Source organism: Mesoplodon densirostris, chromosome 1 (assembly GCF_025265405.1).
Source record: "Mesoplodon densirostris isolate mMesDen1 chromosome 1, mMesDen1 primary haplotype, whole genome shotgun sequence".
Lineage (NCBI taxonomy): Eukaryota > Metazoa > Chordata > Mammalia > Artiodactyla > Ziphiidae > Mesoplodon > Mesoplodon densirostris.
The window spans coordinates 1,987,200-1,999,996 of NC_082661.1; the positions used below are offsets into that span (position 1 = coordinate 1,987,200).

The window sequence follows — 12,797 nt, forward strand, 5'->3', positions numbered from 1 at the left end:
CGACAAGGATGAGGTGGTCATTTTGCTACTTGTGCTGGCACGATTCTCTGGGGTTTTAAAACAAGGTTATATTTTGGGGAGACCCTTGACAACAGCTATGACAGGAAGGGCCTGGTTTATGTGGCCACAGAGAGGGTACCAGTGTCTCCGCTTTGATCTACAGCCTCGTTGGAACTGTCATCCCTCCAGCAGTGACACCTGTAGGTGCAGACAGTGCCACGTGGGATGCCCACGTGTCAGCCAGCCAGGCGGCAGCCTCGGACCAATGCCAGGGGTGGACACCTGCTGACAGTTTCCACTTTATGGCGGCATCTGTCCAGGTTTGGGAACTGCGCCCTGGCCGGTCCACGCTGCCGCTCCTTCTCTGTGCCTGTGTTTCAAACCACCAGCTCTGGTGTCTTCTGTTGTAGAAATGGCAGGGAACACAATTCAGACACTGAGGATGAATCAGAGGGGAGTCTGCCAGCAGGAGAAGCACAAGACTGCAGGAGGCTGGCCTCCAGTACAGCTCAAGGGACCCGCTGCCCATGTCTCCCAATTCCCAGCCCATAGCGGGTGATGTTCCAGAGGGGAGTTAAATAAAGCTCTGCATGAGTATTAACCAGAGGCCAGCGGCACGGGCTGGGACAGTGTCCAAACACACTCTCACCAAGACAAGTAGTGCTGACCTTCACCCACGGCACAGAGTCACCTGGTGTCAGCACCCTGAGATGGAATAGTTGCCAAGTGTCAGGAGATGATGTATACAGCACAGAACACGGCCCAGGAAGGGAGACGGAAGCACTACATGACGTGGTCAGGCTGCAGGGAAGGAAGGACGGGACTTCTGCAGGAAAGGGTCTAAAATTGGCTTTAGAATTCCACGATCCTGGACCAAATCACGTGTAAAATGTCACAGATTCAAAGGACTGTTAGGCAGACAAGGGATGGAGATCGCTGTTGAGAAACGAAGGCCAAGTTAGAGGCAAGAACATGCATTAGTCCTGGGGACCTGCTGTGTGGGCAGAGTTCTAGGGTGGCCCCGACTCCCACCCCAGGGCACACATCTTGAATAACCCCCTCTCCTGAGAGTGGGCAGGACTCCGAATAGGATGGGGGGTCACCCCCGTGTCGGTGTGACACCATGTTATGTAAAATTGGGTCTCATATATAGAGATTCTCCCACTGGCTTTAAGGAAGTCAACCTATTGTGGAGGGCCCACCGTGGAGAACTTGGGGACCCCGGGAGTGGAGAATGGCCCCCCACAGGCCTCCAGCAAGAAAGGGGAGGCCTCAGCCCCTGCCCCATGGAATGAACCTACCAGAAAACGTGACCGTGGGGACACAGGTCCAGGGAGGCTGGGCTTCCATCAAGAGTGAGTCTCACGGTCGAGGGAACGACAGTCATCAGGGTCCTTCTTTGGGAAGAGTCTGTTTCACCGACAAGGCTGTGTCCACCCGCAGGCAGTGACGGGCCCCGTTTCACACTCGACTGTCCAGACTTGCCCTCTTCTCCAGCCTCTGTCACAGGTCCCAAGCCCGGGCTGCCCACCCTCCTCTGAACCTCAAGAGTATCTGTTAGTGTGGCTGTCAGGTTATGTGACGACGTCTGTTTTATCACAAATTACAGTCACTGGGGAGATGGCTCATCGTGCCATGTATACAGATTGTAAATTCCTCTGGAGGCAAGGACACTATATTAATTTTTTTAATGTAGTTTATTATCCACCTAGAACCCCAGAACTTTTCAACAAGCTGGTGGAGTCAGTTATGTGACACCAATTCTTAACAATTGTTGGCCTTCCTTACAAAACGAGGACCTTGGAGGGGTTTACAGGTCTCTACCTGGTGGATAGATGCCCATCTGATTGGGCTGTATTGAAGTTGGCCATTCCTTCTCTCCATATCCACCCTAAGGCTCACGTGGTCAAGTGTCAGCTCTCAAAAAACAGAGAAATCATTCTGCCCTGATGCTTTTCCAGAGCCCCTACCCCCAATCCCTGTAACATGTCAAAATTTCACCATGTTTTTAGTCAACTGAAAAAAATCCCTGCTTGGAGTTTGGGTCACCCTGCCTGATAAAAGAGCTCATGAGTATTAAAAAGGGCTTTAATTTTTATTATTGAAGATAGGAATTGTCAATTTTGAAAAATCATTATGTTATCATGCACAAAGCAAAGCACAATTCCTATTGAAATAATATCTCTACCAGAAATATTTTAACCTGCTCAAAAGTAAGAATGTGAAGGGATCTTGTTTTTGTAAACTGACTATTGGCTTCACCTCCCCACGTCCCGGGAGTCCCTCCCCTACCCAGGCTGCTAGATACACATCACATCTGGCTCTTCTCCCGTTGCTCTCCAGACAAGGCCCTGGTTCCTAAGTAGGTCTGGGAGTGTCCTGCGCATCTGCTCTGCCCGTCTCTCCTGCCTCTTCCCGTCTCTCCTGCCTCTTCCCAGCCCTCATAGCCTCCTTCATCCCAACCACGTTCCCCCCTTGTAATCCCCAGATTCCCCACCGTTCCTGGAGCCTGGCCTTCGCCCCACAGACAGTTCCTCCTCAACACCTCCCAAGCCCTTCGTGGGCCCAGTTTCAGCACAGTCAGTATTCGAGACAACTTCTCCCCAGGCCCTTCTCTGTGTCCCCTTGACTCCTGGGCATGTCTCTGGAAGGACACTAATGCCCCCCAGGAGATCCTGAGTTAGCTTTCTGCCTCACCCTGGACCGTGGGCCTCCTGAGGTCAGTGGCCTTGATTTATTTTCTCTGAACCTTCAGCACCCAGCATGGGGCCTAAGGCACAGTCAATATTTGGTCAGTGCTTTTAAATGAATAAATTATTTTTGGATGACTTAACTGTCTCACTGCTCCATCAGCTGAGAGAGTCTGGATCAACAACATCCCAGCAGCAATGAGCTCACCCGGCACCCGGGTCTCCAATAAGAGGGACCAGGGTTTCTTAGAGAATGCTGATTCTAGGGCCAAGGTAGGAGCGATATGAGGTGACCCTGGAGCATCTTGAAGGGCCCAGAAAACAAAACAATGGGGAATGTCCCAGGGACACTGGAGCCAACCACAACAGCCAAACCAGGAGCAAATCGATAATCATGTTAGATTATAACCCAAAGTATGAAATAAATATCCATGAGTCATATTGATATAAACAAATGATGGAACAAATAAGTAAATGGGAGAGAATGGACAAATATCCCATCCAGAAGAATGCCAAGGAACTTATACAGATACTCCCATCTCAGGAGGTGGAGCCGGACCACTTAAGTGTGGGCTATACATTGTGACTTCCCTCCAAAGAGGACAGCATGGGATAGGGGAAAAAGAATAAATTCATAGAGGAAAGACCTCAGCTGGTCAGTCAAGGTCAACATCAGCTCTGATAAGTTACGTTGACAGGATGGACCTTGATAGGATGTGACAAGAAGGGCACATTTTCTGGGGTCTTCCTCCCCAGAACCACCGCCCTGGTCGAACCAAGAGAAAAACTGAGACAAATCCCAGCAGAGGCACATGTCACAAAATACCTGACCAGTACTCCTCAGAACTATCAAGGTCATCGAAACCGAGGAGAGTGAGAAACTGTACAGCCCAGAGGAGCCCGAGGAGACATGAGACTACATGTGATGTGGTGTCCTACGTGGAATCCTGGGACAGAAAAAAAAAAAATAGGCAAAAACTAAAGAAACCTGAGTAAGGTGTGGACTCCTGTTAATAATTGTGTAGACACATCTAGCATACTAACATTAAGATGTCAGCAATATAGGAAACTGGGTATGGGGTAGACGGTAGCTTCATAATATTTTTGCAAGTTTTCTGTAAATCTAAAACTATTAGAAAGTAGGGTAGTTTGTTAAAAAAGGTGACCTACGTAAAAAAGGTTCAAATGTTGATCAAAAATCAATTAAAATTGTGCCAAACTCTGATTATTTCTACAATACTGTCCTCTGTTACGACCTGCGGTGTCCTGAAAACTTTTACAAATATCTCCTTTCACAGTGTCACATTTCAGAATGTCCCAGCTTCACAGGCATAGTTGGGGTTTTAGATCAGGACACATGGCTCTGGAAGATATCCAGGGAGGAAGTAGTGTCGTGAGTCTAGAAATTAGATTTTCAAATGCTCTAAATAGTGATTTTCTTAGAAGTTTGGCAAGTTGAACACATTTAAACGATGCTACGTCCCTGAACCCCTGGTGCCTTAGTGCTGTTTCTCACCATTGATCATTTCAGTGCGACTCCAGGCTCAGCATGAGATGCTAAAAGCAACTCTATTGACTATCTTTCTTCAGGTGTCAGCGTTTTCTACCTGGGAGAAAGAATTACATAAAATCGTGTTTGATCCGCGCTATCTGCTGCTAAATTCCGAGGAGCGGAAACAGGTAAGGTGGTAGGAGGTGGGGTGATGGACTCGAGGACGCGGAGTTCAAGTGATGCTCCGTCCTGAGAGCTCTGCGGACGAGCAGGTGCCTGTCATCTTTGCCGTGTCAGTGGGGAAGCCGTGAGAATTGATTGCTGGCCCGTGAGCTTGTGAACGGGAAGAGCTGCGGGTGCAGCGGGAGGCTACCTGGTACCTGCTCTTGGCAAACCGCCTGCTCGTGACCCCATGAGGCAAATACAGAGGTGAAAACTCAGCTTTGGGGAACATGAACCACATCCTGGATGGCCGTATTAAAAAGGCTTAAGATCTGATATAATAAAAGTGAAATAGGAGAGGGTCCAGGGAACAATAGTAGCAAAAGTAAAGGATGGACTTTTCTAGAAAGTGGGTCCCCGGGAAAGCAAGAATGGATTCGAGACAGCTGGCCTGGAGGTCATTTTAAATGGACACCTGGCGGGGGTCCGCCCGGCTTGTTGAGAAGTCAAGCCACGGAGACAGAACTGTCTCCCGGATTAAGCAGACAGAGGGACGGGCTGTGCTGACCGGTGGGGACGCTTGAGCTTTCACAGCCCTGCCAGGATCTGGTAGCTCCTGGAGCACATCCAAGAAGGGCCCCAAGATAAATTCCAGAAGGATCCAGATTCTGCGTCTGCATCTCTGTTCCCGCCCCAATCATGTGTCTCCCTCCCTCTGCCCTCTGAGTGCAGAGCAGATACATGTGGAAAGTGGGTGGCCAGGCGCCATCACTGGAGACACAAGCCCACGAGGGTCTTCTCACCCCCGATGTCACGGCCCTGGCGGCATCCATCTGATTTCAGACAGTCGGGTCTGGGAAAGCCCGGGCCAGGAGGATGGAGAGTGCAGTTTTATTTTCAATTCTGTCATCAACTCGTGAAATTCCCTTAGGTGTGGACCAAGGGGCTCAGTGCAGGCCAAGCGGGCAGGGCCTCGCTTTGTGTTTGCGTGTTTTATATCTGTTTTCCCCACAGCGGAGGAAACTCGGTGATTTTAATCATTGGTAATATCTCACCCTTTTGTTGCCCTATTACAAATCACAAAGTTCAACTCTCCAGCTGTGACCTGAGAGAAGCCCGTTTATTTTGGTGACAAGATCACTTTAAACCGTAACAGATAATGAGCAGCACAGCTGTGGACTCCGTCTCACTGACTGTCGTGATCCATGCTGTTCCATCTCTAGTCCATGGATGGTTTTAGAGGCCATCAGCCTCTTTAAAGGAAGTTGAAGAAGTGAAGAAGTAAGACCCTTCCCACCACACCCCCAGGAAAAGCCGAGCTGATGATTCATTGCTTAAGCCCCGTCTCTCAGACGTCAGGGAGCTCAGGGCGCTGTTTGCCCGGAATGGACCAGACTCTTGGGCAGGGCAGGGTCTCCTACCCTCCGGGTGTCTGGGGGGTGGTCATGGCACAACACTCACCCACGGGAGCAGGGGGGCTGGACTCCCACAGCCCCGGTGAGAGAGACAGGTGCTGACCGGGATGGGCTGTGACTGCCAGGGTGCTCTCGGGGCAGACAGATCAGACTAGAAGGTCAACTCACAGCCAGAGCCCGCCGTTTGGTGGGAGGCCCTCAGACGTCCCCGTGAAATCACGCAGAGGAAACATCAGGCCTGTGTTCATACCAGAGTGTGGTCCCAGCGTCCCACGAGGGGGAGGAGGAAGCAGGCTCCCCGTAGCTGATGCACTTCAGCACCAGAGAGGCCTCAGATTAAATGCCTGCATCGTAAGAGAAACCCCACCCCAGCAAATCGACAGTGTTGTAGTTTCTAAGAGGCACGGGGCTGAAGCTGAACTGATGAAGGAAACAATATTTGGGCCCCATTCAGAAAACACAGTCCTATTTATGAATGAATCGGGCTGGCAAGCACCAGACACGGACTCTGTGTGGGGCCTACTGTAACGTAGTGTTCGTGGGAAAAGCCGAGGCTCATGGTGTGTGCACTGCAGCCATCCTTCCACGGGGTCTGCAGAAATGTGAATGAGCCGAAATAGAGAGTAGGGGTCCTGGGAGCGCTGATCAGACCTGTTTCTATGGTAACACAGAGTGTTCCATCTTATTTCACTAGAACACGCCATGACAAGATAATGGCCAGTGGTCTCTCTTTTTAGAAGTCGTGCCCCATTTTGAATAAAACTGGTGTAATTTGTTAAAGAGGAGGGAAAAAAAACGTGTTACATTAAATTATAGCGGCATAAATAAAGCAGCAGAGCAAAGGCAGAGGACAGAGCAAAATCTGATTAGAGGGATAAATGGTTCCAGGCAGAGAGAGAAGGAGGTCTTTCTCGCCAGCTCTGACCCCACCACCAGCCAGGGCTTCTATCCAGATTTAAAATTAATAGAGCAAAACTCTGACTAACGATGGACCCACACGCTTTTATTTGTATCATAACCCTACATTTACCTTTTTTATTAGCTTAAATTACAAAAGAACTGGAGAGTTTACATTACCACTTGCCTTGAAGGTGAAATAAGCCGATCATATTCTTACTTAAATGTATATGCACGCTCTCCGTCTAAGGCCTGTTCTTGAATATTTCATTTTGCTGATGATTCTTCAGGAGGCGAGTAGCATTTTGTATTTATACTCCTGTAAAGGCTGGCCGTGACTGAAATGGAAACTGAAACCGTCAGGCAGAGCCGGGAGACCCGTTCTGCAGGGGAGTGATGGGGTTTCGGCCGAGTCGCCACTTCCTGGTTCCATGTCCTCGGCAGGAGGGCGGGAGATGCCCTGAGCTCTTGGCTCAGATTCCAGTATCTGCAGTGGCCACTGATTGGGTTGGTACAGAATTGCTATTCATTGGCCTAATAGGACCAGATGTGGGCTTTTTGTTGATCTTTTTATCTGCGTTCATCCACACATCTAAATTTTCCCGTTTATTCTCCTTTTAATGTTTTCGAGGCTTGGAGAGCTTTGGGAATGAAACAGCTGTCTCCACCTCCCTTTGGCTTTAGTCTACAAATGACAATTTTCTGATATTAGAACAATGAGCGGTCTTAATCCAAGCAAGGGGGGCTCACTCTATGGTCTACTGCAAAGAAGGATTCCCTGGGGGGTTTTGTCATGTCGGCCGCCAGTACCCAAGAGAAACCTTTCCAGGGTCTTGGATGGATTTGCCTACCAGACAATATCCATATCCTTTAGGCTAAGGGTCTGGTTTTCCTGTTGACGTGGCCTTCAAAGCCCATTCTCATCAAGCTGGGGAGTGGGAGTGCAGTGCCCGGTGGTCGGGTCTCCTCACTGGGTGTTTCCATGACACCAAGGAGAGGCTCACCTTGCCCACAGGAGCCCCTGGGGAACCAGACCCTTGTTCACAAGTGGGTCTCCTTGAAGACTAGAGTGTGGGAAACCAGAGATGCTGGGTTGACTTTCTTTTCACACGTTCAAAGTCATTTTGGAGACTCAAATGCCAGTTACATGGCCATAGGGGTTACTAGAACAAAGTACAGACTCTCGTGTGACATGGTGCTGCTGGCCAGGATGTGAAAGGCGGTGAGACAACGCACGCAGGTAAGTGCTGCTCAGGAGGTTCCAAAACAAGAAACATAGGAGCGCTGGAGCTGGGATTTCCAAACTGTCCACCGCTCCCACGACACCTCTAGAGAGGGCCGCCCACTCATACCCAGGATTTCTAAGCAGGCTGATTCAGTGTTTGACCCCCAGATGGTGCCTGGACATGGAGAAGCACACTGGCCTCGTGGGAAAGCAGGTGTAATTGTCCAGACACTTGTTTTCATGGAGAGGCCAGATTAAAGGCTCTAGTTTGTAGCTCCAGCAACTGTGAAAAAGACAGGCTTATCTCAGATCCTTGCTGTGTTTTTGTGTGGTGTTTGAAGCACAAGGGTTCATTTCTGGTATGCATTCTTGTAATAGTTCTCTTTTGTGTGTGTCTTAAGATATTTGAACAGTTTGTCAAGACAAGAATAAAAGAAGAATACAAGGAAAAGAAAAGCAAATTGCTGCTAGCCAAAGAAGAATTCAAAAAACTTCTAGAGGAATCTAAACTCTCACCCAGGTATGGAAAGTGAGTTAAGGCCAGATTTCTGGGGCTGGAAATTTACCAAATTTTGTAAGGGGTCTTTGGGTTAAATCACGTGACCTATGTTCCATAGACATCAAACGTGTAATTTTGGAGTGGGCAGCCCTTCTCCTCTGTGCTGGCCGTGAACAAACCTCCCAGCCCTGCTTGCTAACCAAAGGCACCCCAGTAGCTCTGTCCACCTTACATGGTGGTTTTCCACACGTCAGCAGCCCTGACTCCAAGGCCAAAATAACTCATCAATAGGTCAGCCCTCGTGAGATGGGGCCTAATTCCCCTGATCTAATGATGGAGGAGTACAAATGCAAAACAAACGATACACAGCAACAGCAAAATAAACCCCACCAGCCCCTGGATTCCACACGCCTGGGCAGCTGTCCAGAGTGTGAAGGGAAGACGCTCCACACCAGCAAAGGTCCCGAGTGAACTTGGCTGTCAACCTCACCTAAGATAATCAGGCATTATTCCCATGAAATAAAACAAACTAATATGAAAACGATGTTAGAAACTAGAAGAATATATAAGCTGAACTCGACTTTAAAATTAACTTTAATTGACATTTAAAAATTAATGCACAAGAGCTACTTAATTATACAAGTATAAATTTTATGAGCGAAAAATGGTTGATTTTGATGTATTTTTATTTTAAATTGGGACATTATTTTTAAATGGACATTTACACATTATGATTTTTAATAATAAGGCTGACGTCATGCATTTTTAATAATAATGCATAAATAAATCATATTTAAATGAACATTAATTGATGTTTGCCTTCCATGCAGATGTAGGCATCTACATTTTGATCAATAATTGGTTAATTCATTGGCCAATAATTGGATAATATAATTTAGTGTTGGTTACATAGGCCTCAGAAAACTTCTTCGGCTACTTAAAGGGTAGATACTTTCTGACTGGGAAAAAATTCCCATGAATTATCCGCATCACCAAATGCTGACCTCGGAAAGCCAATGTGGGCCTCGTGATTTGTAAACTGTGATTTTCTATGAGAACTCTGGGTTCTGGCCGCGGCTTTGCTCTGTCCCCCCAGCTGGTGACCCTGGGTGGGAGGGGGAGTTGGATCTAGAGCCCCTGCCTCAGTGCACAGCAGCCCTGCCCATCCTTGGCCCCCGCTGCAGGGTCAGGCACTGGGCCTTCACAGCTCAGGTGTCTTGATCTGAGGGGGTGTAGCTGCCTTGCTTCACGGGCCACTGGGAGGATGGTGTGTGGGCCTTCATGGAGGCAAGACACACGGTGCCTGGCAGGTCCTGGAGAGCTCCCGTCACTACCACTGGTGCTGCCTGTGAAGACAATTAGCTAATAGTCTCTGTCCAACCATTGGTAAAATGTTAACAATAGCCAACCTAGTCCTCCTCCCATGAATACGTTATGAAGGCAAAGGAGAAATATTCAGAATGTATTCAGCAATTACAAAAAAGATTACACACACAGAGAAGGAAAATCAGTGGTAGAAATGAAGTTACTCTTCTTTGAAACTAGATTTAATTGCCTGCTATTTTTTAGAAATGTACACTGGGCATATATTACTTTTATAATTATAAAACGAGTTTTTAGTTCAAAACCCTTTTCAGATCTTCTTTACATTCTCTTCCTGCCATTTCGCAGGCGTCCTAGTGACAGTTCTCCCTGCCGCCCACTGGTCGCCAGGGGGCTCAGCGCAGGCGTCCTGAGTACCCTCAGCCCCACCTCCAGTCATCCTGGCTCTGATCCTAGCCGTGGGGATAGTCCAGGGCCAGATCCCAGCCCTGCCCAGCTCTCGGGGTCTTGGAGAGGGGAGAGGAGACTCCGGGGACCTCCCCGTGGGCTGGCGGACTGGTGCTCTGGCCACAGCGGCCACCTCCTTCAACTGAGGGTGGCCACATCCCCAGGGGAAAGGGACATGCAGTGCAGGTGACTTAGAGGACTTCCCCAGGCTCACTGGACGGTCCACCAGGGTCAGCAGTAAGCCAGGCTGTCCCCTTGGGCACGGCTAAAGGGTCGGAGTTTTCTTTTTTCTTTTCAGGGGCACTTCTTTTCAGAGGTGCCCAGAATAGGACCTCTCTAGAAGGGGCTCCGCCCAGCCCCCGATTGAAGATGCTCAGGCTCCCCCTAGACACGCGACCAAAATAACAAGCCCCCTGTGTCTCTCAGCATCTTACTTTTCCCAAGAAGGTCGGTGATGGAAGCTCAATTAAGTGTGTGTTAGTCACACCTCATGGCAATTGTGAAATCATAGAAGGAAGGAGGGAGGGAGGGAGGGAGGGAAAAGAAGGAAAGAACGAACCGAGAAAGTTGAAAACCAGAGAGAAGCGTTTTCTCTCCTCGGGAAGCATCTAGCAAGCGGAATCCCGGAGCGTGCAGGGAGGAGAGCAGTGCCTGGTGAGGAAGGATCGAGACTCATGGTTTAGTGACAGCAGTGAGGATGGGCCTATGGATTATTCATCTTGTCTCCTAACAGCCATGTCAGTGTAATCTTGTTATTCACGTATAAAAAAAGAACCATTAAGTTATAGTAATTTAATGCAACAATTAAATGTCTACCATGAAATATAAATTTCTCCACAAAGAGAAATAGGAGGAGCGAGAGGCCTCCCCCGGGCACAGGGCGAGCATGTTTCTACTCACCTAGGGCCCCTCCTGCAGCTCCAGCCCAGCTCTCTGCCAGCAGAAGGCAGGCGGAAGCGTCTGCAGGGACTGGCTTCTCAGCCCTCCCCTCCCGCCTCCCCACCCCTCCTCCACCGCCTGGAGCTGTCCCAACCACCGGCTTCAAGCTCCGGCCTGGGAGAAGAGGAAGCCACGGGGAGCCGCTGCTGGCAAAGGTTCCATTTGTCTGCAAAGCCACGTCCACTCCTTCTGCCCTTTGAGCTGCCCCACCCACTCTGGCCGGGCCTGGCTGGTGCCACTGAGTTTCTTACAGGGGACTCCCTAGCCTGGCAATCATGGATTCAGTCAGTATTTGGGTGCTGAGCACATGCCGGCCACTGGGCTTAGATATTCGAGATGCTCCATAGAAAACAAAGCAGGTAACACACTTCTGCTCGAGCAGGGAGAGGCGAGTAACATTGCACAATTGAGGCTCATGAAGATGATACCCAGTTCTCTGACCCGTAGATAAGGCGAGTTTCCCTGAGGAAGACAGGCCGGTCCTGACATCTAATGAGGAGAGGGCTTTACACAATGAGTGAAGAAATGAGGGAAGGGTGTGCCAGGCAGAGGGAACAGCGTATGCGAAGACCATGACAAGTTGGGGCACAGTGAGAGCAGGGCACAGAAGACCTGTGTGGCCGGAGCGGTGATGGGGGTGGGCAGCGAGCAGCTCGGGGTGACACCAGGCCCAGGAGGCAGGTGAGGCCAGGCTCATGCCCACGGGCCGGTTGGATGCAGAGATGGGCACGTGTGTGAGTTACGTGGCCCAAGCCCCTGCCAGGCCCAGTGGGGAATAACAGCCAGAGAAGGGAGCAGGCAGGGGGTGTCGGAGGCCCAGCGCTATTCCTTCTGTCCGTCCTCCTGCTGTCCTCCTGCCAAGGGTCCTGCTCCCAGATCTGGAAGAGGGAGTTCCCCACCCTGAGCTCGGGCAGGAGGTACTCAGAGCACCAGGACCCGCTCTTCTCCAGGAAGGGGTCTCAGGATGCTTTTGGTCTTTCAGGACCACATTTAAGGAGTTTGCTGAGAAGTACGGCCGGGATCAGAGGTTTCGACTTGTCCAGAAACGGAAGGACCAGGAGCACTTTTTCAACCAATTCATCCTTATTCTCAAGAAGCGGGACAAGGAAAACAGACTCAGGCTACGGAAAATGAGATGAGTGTGTGCAAATGCCATCAGGCTGAGCGTGGCGGAGGCTTGGGGGACGGGCGCCCACACAGCCAGGTCGGGAGCCCCAGGGGCCGTGGGCTTCGTTCTCGGAGGGTTATTGTTTCATATTGAAGCTCTCTTTGGTACAACTTTCCGAGTTTGATGCATTTCTAATTGCCATGATATGTTGCTCCCTTAATTGCTTTAATTATGCAAATTACTTGTAATATAGACAGATTCTAAATCTGCTGCAGGTTTGTACCTCAGCGGAAACAGACACCATCTCTAACCATCTCAAGGTGTTTTCATGAGTCGAGCTGATTATCTGAAACTTTTCTGAAAATCTTCATGAGTTCCTTCCATCCTTCAGGAGTTCTGTGGTGTTGGGACGTCCCGGCTCGGGTCCCCGGGTCTAGTTTTCTGAGTAGTAGTGTAGGCTGTTCATCATCATAGTGACACCTGTGACCGTCGGACACATGGACCGTGGACCACCTACAGGTCAAAGGGCGATCGCCCCAGCCCCCTCTGTGGACATCGGGCCTGGAGAAGGGGGCTGTGCTTTCTGTGGGAGGTCCTACT

General features: G+C 49.8%; 1 protein-coding gene across 1 annotated transcript in view; it reads left to right on the forward strand.

Annotated features, from left to right (window-relative positions):
* TCERG1L (transcription elongation regulator 1 like) overlaps positions 1 to 12,228 on the forward strand; it is a 205,553-nt gene extending 193,325 nt beyond the window's left edge. Inside the window, exons 10-12 of the mRNA XM_060093664.1 lie at positions 4,281 to 4,370; positions 8,283 to 8,401; positions 12,072 to 12,228. Coding sequence (XP_059949647.1) covers positions 4,281 to 4,370; positions 8,283 to 8,401; positions 12,072 to 12,228 — 366 coding nt within the window. The remainder of the gene's footprint in view (positions 1 to 4,280; positions 4,371 to 8,282; positions 8,402 to 12,071) is intronic.
* The last annotated feature ends 569 nt before the right edge of the window (positions 12,229 to 12,797 follow it).